Source organism: Sarcophilus harrisii, chromosome 1 (genome assembly GCF_902635505.1).
Source record: "Sarcophilus harrisii chromosome 1, mSarHar1.11, whole genome shotgun sequence".
NCBI classification, from domain to species: domain Eukaryota; kingdom Metazoa; phylum Chordata; class Mammalia; order Dasyuromorphia; family Dasyuridae; genus Sarcophilus; species Sarcophilus harrisii.
Window position 1 is genome coordinate 403,820,170 of NC_045426.1, and position 27,088 is coordinate 403,847,257.

Here is a 27,088-nt window from a genome sequence, read left to right on the forward strand (position 1 = left end):
GTCATACACAGAAGGAAAAAATTCCATATATAAGTGCATTGTTTTTTCCATTTTGGTAGTAGCAAAAAAAAAAAAAAAAAAAAAAGGAAAAAAGGGAAGTCGGCAAAGTGAATATATACTTAATGAGCTTAATAATTTACAAACATTACTGCAATTGTTCCTCACAAGACCCTTGAAAAGTAGTTATCCATAGAAATTTGAAAAGGCTTGTATGAATTAAAACTGAACAAAGGAAGAAGACCCAGAACAATGTATAAGATGATCTCAGTAATGTAAAGAAAAATACATTGATTGATAGACTCCAGAACATCAAACCTTTGCTTTACAAATAAGGAAAATAAGCATTAAGTGTCAAATGTGGAATCTGGACCCAGCCTTCTGACTTCAAGTCGATTGCTCATTCCACTGTACTACCGTGCCTATCTGAAACAAAATGATTCTATTTGATGTAGGTAACCTCTGAGGTCTCTTTCAGCTTGTTCTATAAAGCTATGAGCCATAACAAATGGAATATAACAAAAGCTTCTTTTAGGGAAGGAATGTTCTGTTGTCACTGTATCACCAGCACGCACAAGAACACCTAATGAATGATTGAACGAATCAATGAATAACATTGAACCTGGCAGAATGTGCAAAGAAAATACTCTCCATATAGCTGCCATCATCATTCTATTTTCCCATAATGAGTTGCAGGAGGACCAATTGAATCTTCTAGAATTTATGAATCAATTAGAATTCTTTATTAAAGCAAGTGTAGTACTTTTCACTGACTTGTATCCCTTTGGTGGTACCTCAGCCTGCAAGGAACTTGGAGAGCACAGCAGATATGGGAAAAACTTGAGAGTTGTGGTCAGTAAAGAGGTAGCAGGATCAACTGGAGAAAGTGCTGGTCACTTATTAACAGGGTGATCCTGGCCAAGTCACTTAACTCTTGTGAGTCTAAACTGGATAACTGGAAGATGGGGTTAGTAATACTCGTGCCTTACATTGTAGGTGGTTACTCTACAAAGTAGTTCAAATTAATTACTATTAATAAAATATGGGAGGATAGGAATGACAACATGTTCTTGTTAAAAACCTCACTTCATTTTAAAAGGATTTCCCAGATCAACATTAAAATGCTTGTTAATAGAATGAATGAGGAAAGTTTGGGGTTTTTACTACTTTTTTAAGTATCACTTTTTCTTTACAGTTATACTAAATTGACATAAATTTAAAAAGCACATTTTCATCCTGAAGCCTTCAGGGAAGAAAAAACAAGTCCTACATTTAAAGATATTCAATGGATGTCATAATAACATTTATGCATGTATTATATTTTATACTTCTCAATTTATTTTACACTCTCTCTCACTGAAATCATGAAACCAAGTAGGAAAGCACAAAGTCAAGCATGTGATTAATGAAATAGTTTTGGTGCATCAATGATTGCTTCTGTGGGCTTCCAGAGGCTGATTATAAAAGGCAGAGAAGACAAGGCAATTTGTTAGAGATTAGAATAATTCTCTGTTTATTAATCTGGAAGCCAGGAGATACATGGTCTACTCCTAGATTAAGCTGTGGATGGTCAGACTTTTCCAGATCATGATTTCTTCAGACTTCAGGCTTCTTACTGGGAAAATATGGTTAACAACATTAGCTGCTTCCAGTACTTAGCACAGTGCCTGACACATCAATATTAGTTGATTGATTGTTGACTGACAGATTACATAGGGATGTTGTGGTATTTCATTAAAAAAAAAACCTATGAAAACAAACATCTTTAAAGGAAATCTATATTTATGATATCTGATACTGCAAATTGACAGTTCCTTAACTAGATATATCCTGTGTGCAAAATAGTATTGTAGAAAAATGCTTGTTTACACACATTAATAGTATAGTTATAAGTATAAAGCAGAATAAAATAAAGAGATTTTCCTCTCCCCAGTTTATGCAAATACTGTACCAAACTGGTCCTTGGGCAGTACCCACATCACTGCTAGTGTACTCATTGGCCTAATATGTTTTTCCTTCTTATTAACTACTCTGGGGCCCAGTTCATTGTTACTCCACCCATTTCTGTTCTAAAAATTTCTGGTTCCTCAATAACAGGGGACCTTCCTCTTTAACCACATTAAACTAAAAGGGACCTTCTGGGGACCGCCCAACAGTGGTGGAGGAAATGAAACCATGGCTCCTGGCTAACTTGCATCTTCCCTCCTGACTTCCCTCTTGGCAATATGTCTACCTACCTTCCAGTGAGAAGGAAGGCCACACAAGAACCTTTCCACTAACAATAAGGCAAAGTTAACTAAGAAAGCCAAAGTAGCTTACCACTTTTTCCTTTGACTTACTTTGGGATCTTGGGTAAAGGATTCCTTTGCCTAATACTTTAAGTTTCCCATTTTTATTACAAAGTTTGCTGGTCCCTGCATGGACTTTTTTGTCTTTTCCCTGTATGCTATTTGTGTGCTTCTGAAGTATTCTGGCAATAAAATAAAAATGGACAAAGAAGAAAATTCAAGCACTTTCAACTGGTTTGGAGAGGGAAAAAAAAGGAAAAATAAGGGAGCATAAACAAATTATTAAATAAGTGAAAATAAATTTTCTGGTTATTTTGTCTTATCCAGACACCAGCAAAATATTAAATACTTAAAAAAATTAATCTTATTTTGAAAGGATTTAGGTGTCTTAAAAAGAATCACATCATTGAAATTATTGTTTAAAAAAAATACTGTTTCATCTAAATTATACCCAAAATGGGTGAGTTTTCTTTCTTTCTTTTTTTTAGTACCTGGGAAGGGTGTCACATTGATATTCAAAAGTGACAAATGAGGGTAATTTAATACTTAGGCTGGATGGAAGTACTCAAATCACATCTTTGACATGAAAGGAAAAGCACTTCTACAACTCTAGCAAATTAGCACAAGGACTTTATCATCTATATGTGTATGACTGTGTCACTGGTCATACCCTATGGCTAATGATGTTCTCTCACAATGCTGAAGCAATTACAGCACAGCATTTGTGCAGCCGGATTCCATTCTTGTAAGGACTAAGACCTCTCCAACATTGCTTTAGGTTAATGCAAAATATTTTTCATAGAGTAATGATCCTCTAAAGTATTCCAGACAGGTGAGAATTGTCCCAGAGTTGGATTCATTAGACACTCAGATTCTATGAATTACAGGATTTGGACAATCTTGACCTTGATTAGCATGACACAGTGATAATACTACTAACAACACAGAGCTAAAATTACTTTTTAGAAATTAAAAGGCCAAAAAAAAAAAAAAGGCTTGAACTTGACAGTGTATCACAAGGCTTCACAAAAGGAATCTTAAAAATAACTACCACTAAGTATTGTAACATGTTAGACATGCTGCTCTAGACATACAGTTGGAGAATTTCAATTACAATTTCAGCACCTGGCTCAGGCAAACATGGTGTGACTCATGGTCAGGGTTATGGGGCAGCTGTATGGGGCTGCTTTGGCCCTGTTGCTCAGTGTTCCATTCAAACAATCCCATGCCTTTGCCCCATAGTAAGCACTAGGCTGTTACACCCAGGTCATTATTAGCTAAGTTCTCAGAAGGTAACCTGATTGGCCCAATCACGGATTTGTGCTTTAGAGATGTGTACTCTGAGACCTCATCAACACAATTCCCAAGTACAGCTAGAGTTGTTACAATTTTATTATAAGAGGACCTGAAAAAAGGATCTACTTTAGGAAAGCCCATGCTGAAAAAAAAAATTCATGTAAAAATACAGACCAAACTTAAAAAAAAACTCTACCTCTTTAATTTGACTCCTGGATTTAGTGGTAACACACTGGCTTTTATTATTATAAAATTATAATTACAAATATCTTTTTTATGAATTTTGCAGTTACCAAATAAGTATAGTTCCCTATTTTAAAGAACTCCCAGAAAAGAACACATAGCTTTTTTTTTTTTAAAGTGAAAAATAAACTACTGAAGTCCAATTAAAACCATTACACCAAAAGGAGAAATTATCTGCCAACAGAGTCCTGATTTCCACGTGTTTAAATATATTCACAATTGGGACTAGGCGTTGATTTCATTGATACAAGGAACTTCTAAGTGAGGAAACTGTCTCTGCCAAAAGAGATACGGTCCTTGGCTTTTCACTCACTGCCCCCTCATATTTAATCCAATTCTACCTTCCTAATCTCTCTCACATATGCCTCCTTTTCTCCACCGACATAATCACTGGATCCGGTGTGGGATTTTTATCATCTCACACTTAAACTACTGCCAGAGCCTGCCTTAAATTTCTCTCTATTCCAGTCCACTCTGTATTCAGCTATTAGTGATGTCCATCTCCCATTTAATCAACTTCAGTGGCTCCCTCTTACTTCCGGGATCACATAAAAAAAAAAAAAAACCTCTTTTTGGCTTTTAAGTCCTTCATAAACTGGCTCCTTCCTATTTTTCCCATTTTCTGACACTTAACTCACACTAATGTGCTCTAAAAACTAGTGATATGAGCCAATATTACATCTCTTAACCAGATATTATCAGTGATTATCCCCCAAACTTGGAATTCTCTTTCTCCTCCTTTCTGCCTTTTAGTTTCCCTGGCTTCCTGCTAAAGTTCTACCTTCTTCAAGAAGCATTTCCTATTCCTCATTTAAGCTCAATGCTTTGTTTCTGAGGCGATGTCCAATTTCTCTTTTTATATATCTTGGATGTATCTTGTCTGTATCTTGTTTGCATGTTGTATCCCTAAGACTTTACACAACACTTGGAAAATAGTAGGTGCTTAATAAACACTTGTTGATTTCCTTCTTTGCAATTTATAGTGTTACAGCAGGAATTCCTTTGGAAGTCTGATGAAGCCTGTGGATCCCAGCTCAGAATATTGTTTTTAAATAACTGAAGCAAATAATAAATTTCACAGACTAATATGAATTTTTTCCCATTGAAGTTCATATAACTCCTGAAATCTGTCTATGATTTTTTTTGAGGTTTCTAGATCCCAGGGAAACAACCTTTACCTTAGAAAAATTAAATAACTTTTCAAGGCCACACATGTAGAATATGTCTTGAATCAAGGTTTTTGTGGCTTTGAATTAAGCTAATATTACCTCATTTTAAAACATAACATCCAAGAAAACTGGGGTCTTTAGAAAGTCATTCTCATTAAACAGTGATCAGACAATCACTAGTTTCCCCACAAAAGGTCAGTTCAGGTTTTCATCTAAGCACAATGCCTGACACTCACTAGGTACTTAGTAAATATTGGTTAATTGTATGATTAAACCCTATGAGAAATGCCACAGAAATTTCACTAGAATGACTCTGCAGTCTTCAAATGCTGCTAGGATTCAATGACATTAACATTTTCCTGCCTAAAATACAACTTAATCACCACCAACAAATATATTTAATTCCACAGAGGTTTGGCAACATTCAGTTTTCTAGAGCTCAAGTAGCAAGGTTGCTGTTGTATTTATTATCCATCAAAAGAGGGCATAAGTAATCTTGTTCTCTTTGATTTAATAAGTTCTAGTGCTGTGAATAATAACCCATAACTTGGGTGAGAGCCGATGTATTTGTGGTTGAAGGTAGATAGGAAAACAGCAATTAAAATATTCAGAGACAAGAATTACTATTTGGAGAGGGGTATTTGGAGGGCTGGGGAGTTCCTGAAAAGAAATAGAATTAATTTATCACATTTGTCTTTCCTTTGAGAAGATGGATTTAAGGCAGCAAAAACCCATTAAGAGTCTCTGTCAGTAAGAGACTTAAGAACCCTGGATGATCCAGAGCTACTAAAGACCTGGCTGAAAGGGAACTTCATCCTTTAACAAGTGATTAAAGGGGCATAACATTTTTTGAAAATTGTGTTTTGCAGAGTTAAGCTCAAGTGCAAAACTGGGAGGCAAAATCTTGCCTATATTTCTTTCTTTCTTTTTTTTATGAGGCAATTGGGGTTAAGTGACTTGCCCAGGGTCACACAGCCAGGAAGGGTTAAGTTTCTGAGGTCACATTTGAACTCAGGTTCTCCTGACTTCAGGGCTGGTGCTCTATCATTGCACTACCTAGCTGCACCCCTATAATTCTTTAGAATCAAAGTTTGTTCAAATCCCTTTAATCCTCTAAGAAGAGATTCTTTGTAATCCTGATAAATAATTTTTATTATTTAGCCTCCTCTGCTACCTCAACCCAAAGTGCTTTCTTTGCTTGAATCATCTATTGGCAGAGGCGACATTTTATTTCTGGAGGATTATTATTTTCTAAAAATCCTTTTAACTAGAGCTTCCCCAAATTCTGATAGTTTAACAATATAGGAAGTTTCCAACTTATGAGCAGGATGTGCTCCAAGAGATCATTTAGAAGTAGCATGTTTGACACTGGAAACTGTTATAAATGGTACTATTGTATTTAGATTGCCAAACCAACGCAAGAACTCAATTTAGTCCATAATATAGCTAAAGTATAGTATGACCTAGCCTATAAGTTTCCATTGTTCCTGTGGGAAAAATAAATTTGGGAGTTCCAGGTAGGAAGTTGAAAAACTGAAAATCCTAACTTTGACCTACTTTAATAATGATAAGAGTAGAGGCTTCTGCTGAAGGGGTCACAAGAGTCAGAAATGGAAGTTTCTTCCTGAAGATGCTCTCATGGAACAGTTTTCTCATCTACCATCCCATTGTAATCATTGGTGAATATTTCCATACCCCAACTCAGACTCCATGTTTGCAATAGGCTGCTTCTCTTCATTTTTGCCCTGTCATTTTAAATTTCCTTTAAGATTCAGCTCAATTGCCACCTCCTATTTGAAGTCTATCCTGAGTTTCCTTAGGTATTAGTGTCTTCCCCGATCAATCTCCAGAAATTACTTTGCATTTAGAATCACAGTATCATACATTTAGAGATAGAAGGTAGCAACCCTCTTAATTTACAGCTTAGGAAACTGAAGCCCATAGATATTATGGGTATTGCTTGGCCAAACTGAGAGAAGCAATAATTAACAGATAGGGCATTGAAATTCAAATCCTCTGACTACCAAGCCAGTAATTTTGTACATTTTGTATTTATGTGCCTGTGTAAGCTCCCTGAGAGAGGCCATAGATTTTTGTTTCCATCTTTGTGTACCCAATGCCTAGCGTAGTGCCTGGTACAAGATGAACTGTTAATAAATGCTTGAGGAATAAAGGAATCCGTGTAACCTGTGTACATGAAAACAAGAAGAGAACTTTGTGAACAGCAGGGGGAACCCTATGCTCAGGCTGAAGGCATCCTTGCCTAGAGCTGACATCTCCAAAGAGAGGCTGACCCATGCAAGGCCTGATTCACATGTATTCCTAGCACGGCCCTCCAGAAGTAACCCTTACACAGTCAGAAGCATCTACAGAGGATTGGAGGCCACAGCTGCTGTTTAGCTAGTTACTTTAATTCCTGAATGCTAAAGTCTCTCTAATCTCTACCTGGTTAGGACTGCTAGTTCTGCTTTCAGACAGGCAGGTTTGAGGGCCCAGTGCATTTGCTAAGGAGTTTGGGGGTTCCCACAGGACCATTTTCTCCTGGGATATCATAATGCAAGTTTAAACAAGCTATTTTGTAGACTCCATTTCTAATTTTTTTTTTTTGCATTAAACTGAAGTTTTTAGTGATTCAGTGACCAAATAAATGCTGGTGTTACTTAAGTTTTCCCAGCTCAAACCCTTAGAAACATTCTAGGACACCAATACTGAAAATACAGAATCTATTCTTTTCCTTTCATTCCTTTTCCCTCCATGCACAAGAGAATCATTTTCTTATACTGGCTAATATGGAACAATGAGGCAGTAAGTAGTCTTTACCTCATAAGGGCAAACAACCAAATCCTCAAAAACGTCCTTGTTCAGAGACAAATGGTCACCAGGGTACAATGGCCACTAGTATTTGGCTCTAGAGATGGATGAATAAAAGCTAAGGCTTCAGCTGAAGTCAGCAACCCAGAAAGGAGGCTGGGGCCCAGTTATGACCTGAACTTTTGACTTCTGAAGTCACAAACCTCTCTTAGATAGACGTTTCCACTGCTTCTTAGCTTAGATTGCACCCTAAGACAAGCTTGGAGCAACAGGATGAAGTTATGACTAAAAAGTTCTCAGGTGGATCAGTAGATATTCAACATGTAGCTTTGCCATTTACTACTTGTGTGACATTGGCTGGAACACTTCAGCCTTCAGTTTCCTCATTTACAAACTGGGAAGTAACTCAGCTAGAATAGGTGACCTCCCAAGTCCCTTCCTGCTTTAAGTCCATGATCTCATGAAAGCACATGAGGGAGGATCTATGATGAAAGACAAATAGGAAACAGTTCAAGTGTTGGGCTTAAGATGCTGCATGTTGTATACATAGGAGAGATAAGACAAATATTGCCTTGACAGCAAGTGACTTTAATGACCATTGTAAATTTGCCGACACTAACAATATTATTTGATCCAAGACAAACACATAATTGAATGTTTAAAAAATCTCATGTTAAATTGATCACCATTTTTTAAATATATAAAAATGAAGATTCATGCAATTTTAGTCAGTGTGTGAGAAAAAGATCTTTCTTTTCTTATTGGTGGAAACTATAAGGAATTATTATTACATTTATAAAGAATTTTCAATTATAAACATGAAATGGCAGGATTCAGGAAAAGCCACTTCTTGAATGGGGCGGGGATTGGGAGTATAGACAGAGGAACCTGAATGAGAAGCTAGGGGAAGTGGGACTAGTATCAGGAGCCAGGAAAGATTAAGTCACTTGAGGTTGAAATGGTTTACTTCTGAGGCATCTGAGATTGAGAATGGACATAGAAACTTAGTGAGAGGTCCAAAAGGGAATATGGCTTTGAATTGGGAAAGATATTAATCTCTTTTTGTCTCTATGTGGGCAAAATACAGGAATGACAGCATGTGTTATTACAAAATAATGGGTGAAGAAGCAAAGCTTCATTTAAGGATAGACCCAACCTTAATAACAAGCTAGTGAGCATGCTGCAGGCAAACCGACCCAGACAGAGAAAAACAGGTCAAAAATGGTCCAAGACTGAATCCAGGGACAGGAGCTTTTGATGTTTCCAGATCTAAGGTCAGTAGAGGATAATCTGAAGCAGGGGGAGAAACTCAGTAAAACAGATTGGGAAGAATCTTTCTCAATAAAGGTTTTTCAGACAGCAGAAGGAAGAGGAATGGGGGCTAAGCGTCTCATGAGCTGTGCCAGCCAAGTCAACCTGGGGCTAGACTCTAATTAACCTAGTTTAAGGATCCCATGTGCTCTAAACTCATTTATTTCAATGCTTTCCAATTTTTTTTTGTTTTTGTTTCCTCTTGTTTCCTAGTAAAGTTCCACTTAAAACATTCCAATCTTGGCTTAACTGAAAATAAAAATGAAACTGTTTGTTTGTCCAGTTCTAGGCCAATATAACCAAGGAAACCAGTGCCCTTACCAGCCAGGTATGGTGGCCACTGTCTTGGATCCCTGGACAATGAAAGGGAGCAGGGTTAGAATCACAGAAAAGCAGTTTGTAATGAAGTACCAGGCAAAGCATTTCAAAAGGATCTACTTTTAACTATTGGTGGTGTCCTCCAAGAGCTTTCACACAAGAAGAGATGGCCCACAGCCAAAGGTTATGTTTGGAATAACTGCACTATAAATACCTTAGCATGCAAGCAATCCTGCTGCCAGTTCAAAGGTACTTGTGCATGTGTTTGATTTATTTTCAGGGGAGAGCATGTGGAAAGGTGGTGGCTGTAAGAGGTCACCCTTCAGAGGAAGAGTATTCTTGTTTGGCATTGATCATAGGCTCCCATAAAACCTTAGTTCATTAGAATAGCATTTGAAGAACTTGAAAATTCAAATTTCACAGAAGAAAGATAGGTATATTTCCCTAAAGCAGAGAAATGCTTTCCAAACCCTCTCATTCTCTATTACCCTTTCTGACATTGCAATTTTAACTTTCCTTCCATTCTGTGAAGTTTTAATAGCTTCTTTCCAAGAATTAAACTATGGGGGTGGCAAAACGGCACATGGAAAGTCCCTTAATAATAGGATCACAGATCTGGAAAATATCTCAGAGGGCATATCTTCTGTTTTCTTAAGTATGTATCTATCTGCTCATGTCTGTCTGTCTGTCTACATGTATCTGATTCAGTATATTGTATGTAACTATGGAAGTTCAGTACAGTGAGGTCCAGGGGAGGTAACTGATTTGCCTAAGATCACACAGCATCAGGGATGAACAGAACCCAGATTCTGTAACTCCAGAGCCATTTGCAAACTCTTTACAATCTACCTTAATATCTGACTTTATGATAACTTTCAATCCATTTCTTTTTTTTGTTGTTGTTGTTGTTATAGAAAGGCCTGAAGTGCAAGAATAGGTAACAAAGCCCCACAGGGACATTTGTCACTACCATTTCTGTCACAGAGATCTTCCCAGATAACTATTTCCACCCTGAATAAATCCATAGGCAAATGATGGTAGGATGTCATTAAGTGACAGTATGGTAGAGCATAGACGTTTGGTCCTGAAACTAGAAAGGCCTAGATATGAGTCCATCCTGGCTATCTGACCCAGAGTAAATCCTGTTACCTCTCAATGTTCAAAGCAACTGCCCTAAATTGTAGGAAAGGTGCTAACTTGGATTGGATTGATAGTAAAAAATTTTTTCCTCTGGGAGTTCCCTCTGACAATGAATTTTCAGGTCTGGTCACTATCCTCTGTTCTTACCATCAAATAAATTATCTTTACCATGAAGGTGTGCATTCATCCTGTTGTTTCCAAAACCATCATGGAAGGAATTTCTGTAATTTTCCTTAACAACTATTGTAATTGTCTTTACTGACAAGAAATTTTTCATTATACCCATCTGAATTTCCATGTTCTACAATTAAAATTCATTTCTTATTTTATTCTCAAGGGAGATGAGCAAAATCTGGTCACTCTATTTTGCAAAAAATTATTCAGGATGAGATTGATGGTCTTCATGGAGGCTTTTATCAGTATTTTCTTTGACCTAAATAAATGCTACAGTTTTTTTTTCAGTCTCATTTTCTAAACTTCACTCTCCATTACTCTCTTACTATTTCTCTATAACTCTCCACAAAAAACTCAACTGTCTAACTTGGCAGGATACATTCTTGCATGTTAGGTATTTGCAGTGGTGATCTTCCAAATATGAGCTAGACTCTAGGTTTATGTTTGAAAGTTTAACAAAGTTGCACTGTGGAATTAGGATGGGGCATTGCTCACTACAAGGAATATAAATAAGGTAGAGAGAGTGTAATCTAGGAGAAAACATACTGGATTTGGAGTTAGAGGATTTAGCTTTGAATCCTTTCTCATCTGTTTACTCTGTAGGAATTATTTTCTGGAATCAGTTTCCTCATCTGTAAAAGAAAGGGATTGAGCTAGATAGTTCATTTCTAAAATCCCTTCTAGTTCTAAATGAGTTACTTTATATTATATTCTTCTTTATGTGTGTCTTTTTAATGTGCTTTTTATGTTTACTCTGGAATCACTAATCTGTTACTTAGACACACACACACACACACACACACACACACACACACACTTCCTTTAAATATATACTTATGGCCATTGTATTGCATTCTATTATATATGCTAACCTGCATGTATCTATTTTGAACTTTGCTCTCTAGATTTACCCTTTCAATTTTCAGAGGCAATTTAGAATGTAAATCTTTTTTTCTTTTGGCCTGTATGGTCGATATAATTGACATATTTTCACTCTCATCATCTACTAAATGATAAAACTGAGAAAATTGTGCTCAAACACATGAAAAGGATCATCACGATCTTGGGAGTGGTAGAGTAAGGGATATTAAAAGTGAAAGACTAAGTTTAGAAGTTATTGGCTTACATGCCTTATCTCCCCTACAAGATGATAAACTTCTTGAGGGCATGGACTTTGTCATTCATTTTTTAATTCCTTTTTAGGTATCTTCCAGCAGAGTGCCTTTCACATAGTAAGTACTAAGGAAAAATTGTTAAATTAATGAGTAATGTTTTGAATAAAGCCATTTAATGAATTGTAATCCTCCCCTCCTCTGATAGTTTAACCTGCATTTCCCAATATTCTTTAGTCAATCATATACTTGTGAATTCTTTTGCCTTCAAACATAAAACATCTAGCCACCCTATTTTATATTCCAACTCTATTCTCCTTTCTTATAACTATGGTTATTACCACCTCCTCCTTTCTGGTTCAAACTGACAAAGGTGAATAAAACCACAAGATATAGTGAGAATGCTTGACTAGGAGTCTGTATGACCATGGCAAACTGCTTAACCTAATTCTTACTTTCCTCATCTGTAAAAAGGGGATAAAATTTTGTATTTGTATTTTTTTCTCTCTTCCACAAGAGAATTAATTATGAATTAAAATACATAATGAACTTAGTAAACTTAAGGCATTGTCATTTATCTTTATCTTCACTTTATGTACTTTATCTTCACAACTTATTAAACAAGTTAATAAGCCTTTATGAAGGGCTTACTTACTGTGTGCCTGGTACTTTGGAATGAGGAACTGAGGTATTTCCCCAGATGACTGATGGATATGGAAGTGAGACTATTTAACATTTGCAAGAAAGTGTACAAATAAACACTGAAAACTAATATAGCATTCAAATGACTTACAAAACATAACCTAAAGAATGGTAATGTGTCATAATATTTTTCTTTTCGCCAAAAATGACAAATAAGTTTTTTCTTAGATTCTAAAGGTACTGTTTTTTTTTTTAAGTTCTTAGACTGAGACCAGGCACTTCTTCATTCACCTCATTCAGCAGAAGAGCATCTGTGTGCCAGATGCCACAGAGGATACAGGAACAAATAAAATATGGTCCTTGCCTTCAAGGATTATACAGTAAAGGAAGAAGCTGAAATGTTGCTTCCAACAACTGTTTATGGGTGAACGCTACCGTGTCTCACTATGTTTTTTATATATGAAAGGTTATATCATTATACAACTTTTTTTTTTAACAGATGACAAATAATGAGGTTTGATGAGACAGACAGTTATTCCATCTCATTAAAAGACAGATGGAAAAATTGTTAAAGTAATATTTTTAACAAAGTCCCCCAACTTCCAACAATTAACTCTTTTTTTTCCTGAGGCAATTGGGGTTAAGTGACGACTAACTCTTAAATAAAAAAAACATTATTTAGTAGAACAATCAGACCTCCAGTTTTATTTCCCTAGAATTTTTTGGGGGGAAGAATGGAAGAGTCAAAGAAAGAGAAAGGTCTGAACTTGTGCTTTCATTGGATGTTCTGATGAGAAACTCCTTTGCTGATATGGATCATTTTCTGTGCCATCTGAATCTTAGAAAGATGTTTGGGGCTCCAAGAAGTTAAAGGGTAGGTCAGGGCTCCCCTAGACAATATTCTCTGCATCAAAGACCAAAATCAAAATCAGGTCTTTTTGGCTCTGTTAGGCTCCCTTTTGCTAGGCCACAAATTTTTATTTGGCTACACAGTCATTGTTTCCCTCAACTCCTCTTCTTATATGATTTGGAAATATGCCCAGCATAACTGATTATATAATTAATTATGTTTAATCACCTCGAAATTGGAGAGAATACGCAGGCTTTTCCCTCCACCCATCTCCACCCAGGCCTCAGTGGGTAGACAGTGTTGCAATATCTTCACCTAAGTCTGCAGCTTCCATTGGATTCAGTCAAGGTGATTCATGGGAGGATTTCTGAAGCACAAGTATTGATGTGCTCACTGTTATCTCTAAGGGAAACTTCTTTTAATTTTAAGAGCCAATTTATTTTTCCTGCCATATCCATTAAGGCTTGTCTCTTAACCAGGATTACTGCACAGGTTGAAACAGTGTTGAAAGTAGCCCCGTACCTGATTAATGGTGATTATGTTCATGTGGCACCATTCCCCCGCCCCATACTTTCCCTCACATCCGTTCTTTATGATTTGCAGCTGTGAACAGACAGAAGCAGTGAAAAGAACTGCTTGCTCACTCATTTCATGCCACCATTTAAAGACGTTTACTTTAGCCGTGACTGAAGAAGGTGCTAATTAGAAGCACAGCTTGGAATGCAATCATGAACTTTTTACAAATAAAAAATATAGACAACCAAGCAAGAATCATCTAATAGTTAAAATAGCTTTTTCTGATCACTTTTTAAATACTCTTAACCTCATGGCAGATGGGAACATAAAAGTAGATGCATGCCTGCAAGGGAAAAAAATTAAACTGTTAGTACCTAGGCAAGCATTTATTATCTTTGAGAATATGTCTCTGGAATAGGACTCTGTACCTTTCTATGCTATTCTGGAAAGGTAAACTGTTCCATATCTCTGCAGCAAAATAAATTACTTTGATCACTGATTCTCTTGCCTCCCTTTTTTATTCTCAATCATAAATAGAAAAACTAGCAGTTTGTGATTAAGTCCTTCATTTTCAAGTCTCAAATTTGGGGTTATATTTCATATTTTTTCCATAATCTATGCTACATTAAACACATGTCTCTATTTAGGGTGAAATATCTATCCGTCCATGACTTTTGTAGGCATCTGCTCCTGCTTCTAAATGGGCATTTTCCTGGCCTGCCAGCATTCTGTTAGTAGCAAGACCATATTCTTAGAGGCTTAAATAAAACAGGTTTACACACTCCCAGCAAGAAGTTCTTAGAAGAATCTGAACAGGTACGGAAACAAAGAAAATAAAGAGAAATCCTGAACAGTGTAGCCTTTGTTTCCTATACAATGTCTTATGGATTATGAAACAAAGCTGATTAGTTCAGTTAAACCCCACTCTGCAAAGCTCAGCCCAATTACTCACAGAACTCTTTTATTTTCTTGGGTTTTGACACAACTATGTAATGTGTCCCATGGAAAAGGAAAATAAAAATCAGTAAGGTCGACTTAACCTGTTGGATAATGGACTTTTCAACTATGTAAGCTGTTTCTAATGAATGTGATTTTTTTTGAAGTAACAGGGAAATGTTCCTGGAATACTAGACACGGATACTTAGAAAACTACTACCTACTATCCTGTCAACTATCCTGTCACAAAGCAGAACGAGAAAGCTGATGCCCTGCTAACTCTAAACCTGCTTTTACACTTGTGTAAGGGGCTTGTGAAGACCCACATCTTTATTAAACTAGCCCTTTGGAAATTAGATTCTGTTCTTGTGGCTTACGTTTTCAAATGGTCTGTGCCTAATTTCCAAAATGTTACGCAATAACTTGATTCCAAGAGACATCAATGAAAAGCTTTCACTGTATGTGAATATTCAATTAAATGAAAAACATACCACAATCCTGTTGTGGCATTTTTCAGAGGCACGCTGTGACCCCATAAACTACCAAAACACACCAAGGAGTGCCTACTGAGTGTACAAATACCTGGCATAAACTCAGACACTGATCACAAAAATCCACTAGAACCCATTGACGAATGTGAAGTCATATAAATAAAACAGTAAAACTAGAAAGTAAACACTATAACAGACAGTAAAGAAGGACAGAGAGAGAAAGAGACAGAGAGAGACACACAGAGAGAAAGAGAGACACACAGAGCAAGACACACAGAGAGAGGCTAGCTTAAAGGTTCCTTGATCAGTCACTGCTTCTAATGCTGACCAGAAGGTGCTTTCTTTCCAGAAACATTCCTAGATCACATCAGATATCAATGCATAGAAGACTTAGTGCAACAGTGAAATGTTCTTTAGAAATTCCATCAGGCCAGTTTCTTGCAACAAAAAATAAATATACACATATTTTCCCAGAACACCCACTGCTAATTTGTTGCTTTTGGGGAAGAGCAGTGTATGTTGTGAGTGCTTCCTTCCTCTCCACCCATTTATTTCAAGACTTAACATCCAGAAAGATCAAAGCTTGAGTGAAAGCCTTAATAAAAACAGAACCAGATCTCCAAACAGTAAAATTCACTGGTCTTTGATGCCATAAGATATTATTATGCAGAACAAAGGAGTTTCATAAAATGGTTTCTTTTTGTTTTCCTTTTCCCTTCTTAAGTGATTGTGAACATGCCTCCATTTGTCAGAAAGAAGCTCAATTGTAATATATGATGGAATTAGGAAGGGGAGGGCAACCTGATGTCTGTGGCATTATGTCATTGTGGCTACCTTTAAATAATATGAATCCTCAATGGAAGCCTCTGACCTGGCAAAGTCGCTGCAGCCAGTCTATTTACTATTCTACTGTACATTCCCAGATGCCAACTTCCCAAAACAAACACATTTAAGTAGAAGAGTTTTTACATGTATCTTCCTTTACCTTCTCCCTCCCCCCAAAAGGAGAAAAGCATATTAATAAGAGGAAGGAGGATGAGAGAGAGTAAAATCTTAAAATGTAACTTATTTTGTGGATAAATATTTAACAAATTTAAAAAATGAATTACTTTTTTACATGCTGACTCCAGTATAATTCTTATAAGAAATCAAAAGCCTTTTGCAGAATTTTCATGTTAGTAAGTCATATATTAGGGTCTATTATGTCTGCTCAAAAAATGCCCCAAACTGACATTTAGAGGAATTGTGACTATATAGTGGTAATAAATGTTCTTAATGTATATTGTATATATAGGCCTTCTAGGAAATAAGTAAATATATTCTTAACACTTATGTAGGACCATACAAAATCTGAAAAACATATATTAGGATTCTTTATGCAAGCTTATAGAGCATGAGCTCCTCAAATAAAAAAGAGATGCCTAAATTAATATTATATAGCTAATAAAAATTGCTATCAATTCATTTAGCTAAAATTCTATCTGCTATTCATAAAACATTTTTATAAATGAAATTTTTTCAGTTTTTAATCTTTTTATGCTTTTTTTCTATTTTAGAAGTAACTAAATATAAAGAAAAAAAGCAAAACAAGGCAGTCACCAATTTTCCCCTTATTTCTGCCAACCCTCAGCATCAATAATAACTTGAGAAGATAGTTTCAGGAAAGGAAGGGAAAACAGGCCCATCAAAAACACACGGTAGTTTTAAAAATGTAGCAATTCTCTGTGAACTATAACATTACTTTTCCCAGCACACAGTTAGCAGATAGCAGCAGCAGCCTTCTAGATCACTTCAGGGTCAGTTTAAAGCTGACGGGTCAGAGAAGGGCATCAGGGCAGAAAGACTAGAAGTGCACTGGCACTGAACTACACTGAGAGAAAATTTGCATTACTGAAAAAAGCTTGGGGTTTGTGTGGGAGAGAGGGTAGAAAGTCCAAATGGCTAAAAAGGTCACAAGGAGAAGATAAGAAAATAATTTAAGCCTCTTGCATTGTTTCCTAGGACAAGGTGAAACAATTTCTGGAAAGACTGCTGTGAGAATATCTTTTAGATTGCTGCTACTATATACTATTGCAACTTCTCAAAACAAACACATTTTAAGGATGAAAAAATGTTTTCACATGAGACCGTCTTACTCCTCCAACTTTCCCCTCTACTTCTCAAAATGAGAGAAATGCATTAATGGGGAGAGGAAAAAGAAAAATCCAAAATTTAGTCTTAAATTTTTTTTGTATGAATATCTTTTTAAAATGGATTACTTAACTTTTTATATACTTTTAAAGTACAATTTCAGTAAGGGATTAAGAAAAACAATTTATGGAATTTATATTTTAGAAAGTCCTGAATGCATCAGAAGCATTTGGGGCATTATAATATCTATTGTCAGGGGCATTTTCTTTTAAGATTTGGAGTCTTCTCCCAGGGCAGTAAGCTCTCATTCAGAGCAAGGAGTAAGCAAATTGGGGCAAAGGACCAGGGGCTTCTTTCTCACCAAGTTTCTGATAATACTTAGTTTGTGAGGTGTATGAGGGTATATTGATAAAATAATATGTGGAAATAAGTCATTTTTGACTCTGGTGGTGCATCCACTTCCATTCTAAAAGTCTTTCAAGTTTAGAAAACACAGCATTAAATAAATGATTTCTTGAACTTAGTGTTCTCTATGCAGGCCTCCTCTCCACTGAGATCAGCATCCTTATGTAATAATAATAATTATAATAACAGTTTATATTTATATGAGAATAAGATCTGGAACTACAACTCCCCTGGTGAGGAAACCTCCTCTACCAACGCAGGTTGGCATTTTCTCTGTAGCTCAGAGAACCGCCAAGATCAGTAAGAACTTGTCCAAGGTCATAGGCCAGTGTACGTCAGAGATGAACTTGACTCAGATGTTCTTGGTTTTCAGGTCAACAATCAAAAAATTTTACATTATATATATATATATATATATTTTAACATCTAAGAAGCACTTTTCTTAAAACCAGAAGTTAGGTAAATGGCACAAAACATGCACATTTTATAGATGTCTCAGAGCGGCAAAATTCATAGTCAAATTGCTGGTAATTTAAGAATTAGGATTTGAAACTAGGCCATTTTGATTACAAATCTAGTGATTCTTTTCCCATTCCCTCCATTCTCCCCCCATACTAACCCCCCCAAAAACAACAAAACTATCTCTTTAGTCTTTGTGACTTGTGGCCAAGACATTTTGTTTTCCACTGACAACCTTCAGGTGAAGAACTTCTCCACCTTACCTAGTCTGGTCCTCACAAAAATATACACCAGTCATTGTGAGGTGCATAATTGAATCCTTTCCAACTTGCTGAGGTCTTCTAGAGTTGGAGCTCCATTGGTATGACCTCCAAGAACCCAGGTTTACCTCCATATTATCAGGAAACATGGCAGAACTTAAATGGAAGTAAGAACACTCTGGGGGGAAATTATAACAAATGAAAGGATTTTGAGAAGGCCATAAATTTTAAATTAGAACTAGTCTTCTGGCTTATGTATTCAAAAAGGAGAAAAGTGGTTGAATATATTGTATTTAAGTATAAAGAGGAATCATTTTACATTTTGAATTCACCAGGCCCAGATGAACTACATTCTTGGATACTGAAAGAACTGGAAGATATAATTTCTAAGCTACAGTCAGTGACCTTCAAAAGGTCTTGGGAAATGGGAGGAAATTTTAAATTTTAAAAGAGGTAAGAATGGAGAGTCTGAAAACTATGGGCCAATGAGCTTACCTTTAATTCTTAGCAAAATTTTATGATTGTACCTTAAGAAACTCGATGACACAGCGAGACATCTCACATTTTGTGTGATAAATTTTAGTTATGAATAGCTTTCAGAGAACATTATAGTTAACAGAATTGCAAAGTAGAAGAGTTAGAAAGAATCTTAGAAATTATCTAGTCTCTCTTCTTTTACAGATAGAGAAAAAGGCTTAGAAAAGCTAAGTGAGTTTTCCAGATTCACATAGTAAGGGGGTGGGGGATGGGGTGTTGTTGGACTATAGTCCCCAGTCCGGTGTTTCCCAAGCCTGGTATTCTTTCCACTTAGAATAAATGCCTTTTGGGTTAAATTGGACAATATTTAGAAAAGAAAGCAAGATAGAACAGTGATCAAGAAACATCAGGAAAATAAAAAAGAACAAAAAGGTGATTGGAGAGAAGAGAAAATGGTTTTTATAACAGGATGGGGAAGAGCAAAGCATACGATGCATGAATACCTTCACTGCTGCTGTCTCCTTTCACAATCAGGAAGAGAAGGTCATAAGACTCTAATATGTCTGCTCCTACTATACTGTTTGTCCTGTCTACTCCAAACTTTCAACCTACTTCTTTGCAGTTCAAAGGCTTGTTAAGTTCTTATCAATAGAAAAAAAAACACAAAACTCACACCTGTTTCCAAGAATCAAAGTTACAAAGTTATAGTGAAGACTGTTGAAAAGGAAGCAACTAAGGAAACAGCATTCTAAAGCCAAGTCATGGTGCAGAACTGTCCAATTTGTGCTAATTTAGGATAGCATAAAATGTGAGCATGGAGACAGCGTAAGGATTTATGTGTTAATACTCACTGAACATTGATATTAAGGGATAGCTAAAGATCTTGAAGGAATATACTTACTTTGCTATTATACTATTTATATAGAACACTAGCCACCTGGTATTATGGTTACATATATTTTGTCCTGTGTGTGCCACAATGACAACTTATATAAGAAATTTTGCAATGGAGGAAGTAGGTACCCTAGAAGACCTCTTGAAATAGTGTAGATTGAGCCGAAATCAATTTACTGTATGACCTTAGGCAAGATTTTTAGCTTCTTAAAAGCCTCAATTTTCACACCTGTAAATTAAATTGCATTAGATAGCCTTAAAGATTCCTTTTCTCTTTATGATTCTATAATCGATTTCAATTTCCTTATTTTGCAAATAGAAAAATGAAGTCTCTTATGGAAACATAAATCAGGATATTAAGTACCAAATAATATTTAAGGTTCTTTCTTGTGCTAAAATTATTTGTTTTTTGCTTCCATGGTGAAGGGCTTCTCTCCCCCATAGCAACACATTTGATTGTCAATGTTAGATATTTAAAAAGTACCTAAATAGAAACTACTGGAATGTTTTATATTTATATTAAAATTATCTTAAATTTATCTGATAATTTATTCATATTCATTTTGAAGTTATATTAAAATATTATATTTATATTAAAATCACTTTAAAATTCAAATGTGTTGCAGTGTATTTTTCCCTTTTGGGAATAAGATTTTTCTTTTGGAAAAGAGTTGGGATGGAGACAGAGGAAAGCACATAGTAGAAAATGTGATGAGTTCTATAAGACTCACTTTGTGGGCTGTTAGTACAGTACCTGGAGAAGAGCAAGCATTTAAAAAATGCATATTGACTTGATCTAATGGGAGTTAAGTCACGAAAGTACACAGAGATTCAACTTTACCTCTCTGTCATTTAACAGTCTTCCAAGGTCATGGAACAGAAGGGTTTCTAGTTGTTTTTTTAATCCTATAGTCTCTTCAAGATTTTTAATGTTTTGCCCAAACTTACTTTATAGAACTATTTTAAAACAGTTTGGTATCATTGGGTTCTTTTTCCCCCCTCTCTCTCCTCTCTTCTGCAGAGAGCAAAAAAACAAAACAGGAAAGCAGTAGGGGATGGGGCGGAGAACTGAAGGTCGCCTGGGGTAACAGGTGCTGACTCAGACAGACACAATATCAAGTTTCTTCCATGACACAGCATTCTAATATGTACAGACAACACTGCACACATGTGATTCAGTGAAAGAGGAAGGGGGAAGGGCAGAATATGAACTGGTAATGAAATAAATACTATTAAATAGAGCTAAATAGCAAATTTAAGACATTCATATGCAGCTTTTTTTTTTCTTCTTTTAAAGTGCATTACAGAGACAAAAAAAAATGTGTGTAACTAACCTTGTTTATGTAGGGTCTAGGTTTTGAAGGGCCTTCCTAACATTAAATGACTCACACGATGGCAAGGACAGAAGTTCGTTCGGTTAAGAACCTGCCTGCTTCACTAGATATGCTTGGCAATATCATAATTGTCAATTGACACCTCCATATTTTCTGGCTCTATGAAATGGGCACTGCATAATAACTTGCCTCCTTCTCGACGAGCTTCTGTCAGAACAATAAATTTCACATAAATAGGCTTCAATGATCCATGGGACTAGATTAAGCTTCAGGGTAGTATTAAGAACACCAAATTTAGAGTTGAACTTCAGTTCAAATTCCAACGAGACTCAGTTTCCTCATCCATAAAACAAGATGACCTTCAAGGTCTCTTCCACTTCTATATCTATGATCTTAATTATCTCTTAAGCTTAAATCTAGGCATCTCAAATCTCAAAGTCACTATGTCCTAAACTCATTATTAACCTTCCCTCAAATGCATGTCTTTTTTGAATTCTTCTATTTCTGTCAAGGGCACCATTCTTTTTCATCAGCCAAATTCATAACCTTGATGTTATTCTTGAATTTTCATGCTCCCTTTCCTCAGAATCCAATCAGTGGCCAAGTCTTATTAATTTTACTTCTCTCTACTCATGCTACTAACACTCTAGGTCTCTTAATTAATCCTTTACATTTAACTTTCTCTCTTCCCTCTTCTCTTCTTTATTTTTCTCTCTTTTCTACCTCTCTGTTGCCTTTCTTTTTCCTCTCTGAATTTGGGACTTCTTATATCTTCATGTCAAGATAGGTGCAACTGGATCTTAGGAAGGGTAGTTCAATAACATCCCATTTTTAGAAAGACTTTTTTGTCTTAATATTCTTTGGATTACCATTAGGAATTACACTTGCAATTTATAAAAATGCTTGTGATCATATGTATGTTTGTACTGAGAAAAAAAGTCTCCTTCTCTACAACAAATCCGTGTGCTCACTGGTCATCACTAAATTCTGCTCCCTACCCCAATCAAAATTGTCTTTTTATTCAATGGTGTTCAAGCTGCCAAATGTTTCCTCATCCATTGCCAAAAGGATCCTGAGTTAAAGAGTGTACTTGTTTTGATACAGAGAAACATGGGGAGTGTTAGTAACAGAATTGGGAGAGAAAAATGGGTATTATTTTTTAAAAGTTGTCACATGCATATGCAACTAGTGTCATCTGAAAACAGTAACCATGGATCCAATTATACACTGTGTTCTTTTAGGCAATGATTGAAAATTTGAAAGGAATCTGTTTCAGCATTTTAATATTTATTATAAATTAGATCTGATGTCTGCAGAGAATACATTAAAAATGTAACCACTCACTAAATCTATTTTAAACGAATGCTTTCTAGTGAATCAAAGTGTAATATTTCACAAGAAATGAATAGGAAATCTGGATATGTGAAGACACAAAGAATCGTTAAATGCTATGTGTTAAACACATGCATAAATGAAAATGGATTCAAAACTAAATTTTGCTTCAATAGAATGTAAGCTACTTGAAAGCAGGGATTTTTGTCTTTTTTTTTTTTTATCTCTACAGCCTGACAGTTCCTGGCATGGAATAAGCACTTAATAAAAGCTTGTTTACTAATGTAAGAGAAAAAATTATTTAATTTGCTTCATAATTATAAATACTATATATATATATATATCTCAGACAAGTGTCCTAATCATCAAAGTTAATCACTTTTTCTTCCTTTCCTTGACTCTTCTGCAAAATTTGAAAGCCAGCTGCCCAAAAGTCTTGATATTCTTGTTCTTGGTTCCTGGTTCTAATCTTCTCTCTCTGATCATGCTTCCCTGGCCTCCTTCATTTGGGTTTTGCATGGACACCCTATTCTCTTCTCTCTGCATATTCTTTTCCATAGATAATCATTCATTCTCATGACTTTGTCACTTCTAAGCATATGACTTTCAAATTGGTATCTATTTTTGACCTCTTCCTGAGTTTTGAATCTTAAATTTCCAACTCCTTAGGGGACATTTTTACCTGGATGCCTTAAAAATCTTCACACAAATTTTTACATTTACACTGTGTATGTGTGTGTATATGCACGTGCCCTTTTTTCTTTCCACCTTGAATTTTCCTGTCTCTGTTGATGTTCCTACTCTTATCTTGGTCTGTTATTGCTCTGTTGTTTCAGTCATAATCATCTATTCATGATCTCATTTGAGGTTTTCTTGTCAAAGACACAGGAGTGTTTTGCCATTTCCTTCTCCAGCCTTGAACTATTGCAAAAGCTTCTAACTAGTATCCTTACCTTCAAACTTTCAAATCTATCTGTAAGATAGTTATTTCTGTGAAACCAGGAGCTTTGTCCTTTGCAAACATCTTATTTCCCTCAGAGTTTAGGCTCAGCGTTCCACAGTACTTAATTCCATTCCCCCCTGCTCCTAATTCCCTACTTTTACATACCATTCTCCAAATTTGCCTTGGGCATCCTTTACCATTTCTATTTGGTGAAAATCTCTTCATTCAAGGTCCAGTTCAAAAAATGTCTCCATGAAATAAAATCTTCCCCAACTCCATTTTTGATGCTCTCCCCCAACTTACTGAACTATTTCTCCACCAATACTCGTGCCTTTATGCACTTATCTCATTCTAAAATGCCATATACATATGTGTGTATATATGTACATGCACATCCATAAATGCACACACATCAACCTTCTCATCTTCCTCCCCAGGAAACTGTAAGCTCCCAAAGGTTAATGGACTGTTGTTCATACTTTTATTTTTTGTATCCAGTACAATGTCTTGTGTATAATAGACACTTGGTAAATGTTTAGATGTTTTTTAAAAAAAACATTTGATTGATCTTTCTGAAAGCCAATACGTGCATTTTTAATATCATCTTATTCATTTTGATATGATTCCTGAGTTTAGATAAGAGAAAATGACATCCTCATTCACAGATGAGAATATGAAGGTACAGAAAGGCTAAATGATTATCTACAGCCAGGTAATGAATTGGTCTTATGGTCTGTGAATGTAATCTGCTGATTTTTAGTCTAGTATGCCATCTTTTTCTAGCTAGGGAATATAATCTGTTTCTGTATTTGAAAAGAGAGATCAGCCACATCAGGACAAATGGAGTCAGGAAGACAGGAAAGTTCTACTACAGAAACTCAAATAACCCCACAAAATTTGGAAAAGGAATGTAGAAAGTCATAAAATAATCTTTGTAGGTTTAAGCCTGGGTGAGGAGCTATCAAAGGGACAGGAAAATGTAGTGGATATAAAGTTGGCTCCAAAGTCAGGAAAACCTGCATTCTAGCTCTTTGCCCATTATCGGCTATATGACCCTGAGTAAGCTTTAGACAATGCTCTAAAAAGCCAAGTTTCACAAAAGCTGTTGATCTACATTGGTAGAGGAATTTTTTTCCAGGGAGATATCTCTATATCAATGATATACAGGCATGAACAAATAAAAAACTGTGAAGTGGTCCTATGTGTTAAGAGTTTATATGATTTGAAGTTATCATAATGCAAAATATGGCCATTTATTCCAGCACATGGAAACATGCAGTGTGAATCTGAGCAATTATTCAGACTAATAAAATCATACACACTAATCACACAATAGATGCACTTTGCATGGGAATGGCATGAAAAAAGGTGAAGGGGAAGTCTCTTTTTCTTAAGAGAATAAGAAGTGACTGAAAAAGTCTACAATGAACATCCTCAATTATTCACAATGTACTGTTCCCATAGTCTCCCTTTTCTTCAAAGACAAGACTGTTAGGGTAGTAAGTGGTGCAGTAGATAGAGTACCAGTTCCGGAATCAGGAGGCCCTGAATTCAAATCTGGTCTTGGACAGTCGACACTTACTAGCTGGGCAAGTCACTTAACCCCAACTGCCTCTCCAAAAATTAAAAAAAAAAAAGACAACACTATTAAGTTACTATTTCAAGAAAAAAAAAACGAAAAGTTATTATTAATCATCTTACTACAAAATGTTAAATTATGGGATATGGTATTGCTGATAGATAAAATAATTTTCTGCTTTGTAAACCATAAACATATAGACATCTTACCGTCAAAGACAAGGCCATGCAGACAAAGGTGAATTTCTTTATATGTGTTGCCGTCACTGTGTTGGTAGTGCTCACCAGTTTATTGCTGGGATTATTCTAGGAGAGAAAAAGAGAATCAGTGCTAAAAATATCAGTGAGCAGGCATTTGATTTTTGAATGTCTCTATTTTATTCTCACAGTATCAACCACGTGTGTGGTACAGCTCTGACTATGCTCCTTTGCATCCTGGGATGATATCTGCTGCTTGATTTAAGAGTGACATAATTTAGAATCTTAATACTTGGATGGGACCAGCAGGACCTCCTCTATTGGAATCTTTACAAACTGTTTAGCCATTGGAGTTGATTTGATCTTAGAAAGAGATATTTTGGGCCAGAACTTGAAACAAAGTACTAAGTACAACTGATGGAAACAATGCTTGTGTCATACCTTTAGAGAGCTCATAAGTATCTAAGTATTCAATGGAGTTCACATGTTTGGGAGAATTCAGGGCTGGCTTAGTCTGAATTCACACCTCCCTTGAAGTTCTTAGGACCAGAGAGCACTCTGGGAGATAACCCATAATCCCTGCCTCGAGAAGGAGGAGTTAACCTTTGGGAGATGATATATATGGAGGAAGCTCTTAGAGCTAGAGGGAATTTCTCTGGAACATCGACAGGCGTTGGAGACAGAGCACTCTGGAAGAAAGCCTACAAGCCCTATCTTCGAGGCAAGAGAGATTCATCATATCTTCTAACTTGGTGCGGGCTGGAGACTGAAGAAAGCAGAGGCAGAAGCCAAGGACAAAGCTGCAGGATCTCTTGGAGCCAGGCAGAGAGTTAGGCCTCAACTAACCGGACAATTTTGGAAGGAGATGGAAGTCCAGGCTGAAGAGTTCCCATAGTTTCCATCTGTTCATTTATTTTTCTTAAATTCGTTAACATCCTCCATTTTCCAGATTTCTTTTCTATAATAAATACTGGAGAATTCCAAGGACTTAGAGAAGGCTGTAGATGTCCTTGGTCAAGTTGCTCTTGCACTATATCTACTAAGGCCTGAATTTTATCTCTTGTTAAGGGCCATTGTTCTACCCACACTGGTCTAAGTTGTACTTAGTACTTTGTTTCAAGTTCTGGCCCAAAATATCTCTTTCTAAGATCAAATCAACTCCAATGGCTTAACAGTTTGTAAAGATTCCAACACTCCTCACTTCTCCTTTCATGTTCCTGCCAGGCAGCCACCTGGCAATATACTTTTTTCCCTCCTCATATTTCCCTGTTTTATATTTAACAGGTGCATATGTTACATCTGCACAGTAAATTGCAAACTCCTTGTTTTTGTATCATCAGATATGAGGAAGAATGTGTTAAATAGAGTCTGGCTAGAAGAGTCAGATGTTCCTATGAGTTCCTATGTTCTCATAGTTCCTATGAGAAAGGTACTAATATTCTATTCTACTAATATTCATCTTGCATCTGACTGAAAGAATGGGGATGGGGTAAAAGCATTTATTATGTTTTTACTATGCATAAAGCACTGTGTTAAGAAAGCACTGGAAATACCAAGAGAAAAAGTAAGGCAGTTCCTGTTCTCAAAGAGTTTATATTCTAACAGAGAATAGAGGAGAGTTCAGATGCAAGTCAAATGGAAAAATCTTAGGTTCAACGAGTAGGGTTGCTTCTTTAACATTATTCCCAACTATAAAAGTATCTGTTTCTGATGGAACACCAATGAGACAGCAGGAACGAGAACTAAGGCTTCATTCCTTGTGGCTCCTGAGGAGGCAGTTGTTG

The 27,088-nt window shown here is 36.1% G+C and overlaps 1 protein-coding gene across 2 annotated transcripts in view; it reads right to left on the reverse strand.

Annotated features, from left to right (window-relative positions):
- Positions 1–27,088, reverse strand: part of ANKH (ANKH inorganic pyrophosphate transport regulator) — a 148,379-nt gene that overhangs the window by 12,458 nt on the left and 108,833 nt on the right. For both annotated transcript variants that reach the window (XM_031946137.1, XM_031946138.1), the window contains exon 9: positions 25,317–25,412. In XM_031946137.1, coding sequence (XP_031801997.1) covers positions 25,317–25,412 — 96 coding nt within the window. The remainder of the gene's footprint in view (positions 1–25,316; positions 25,413–27,088) is intronic.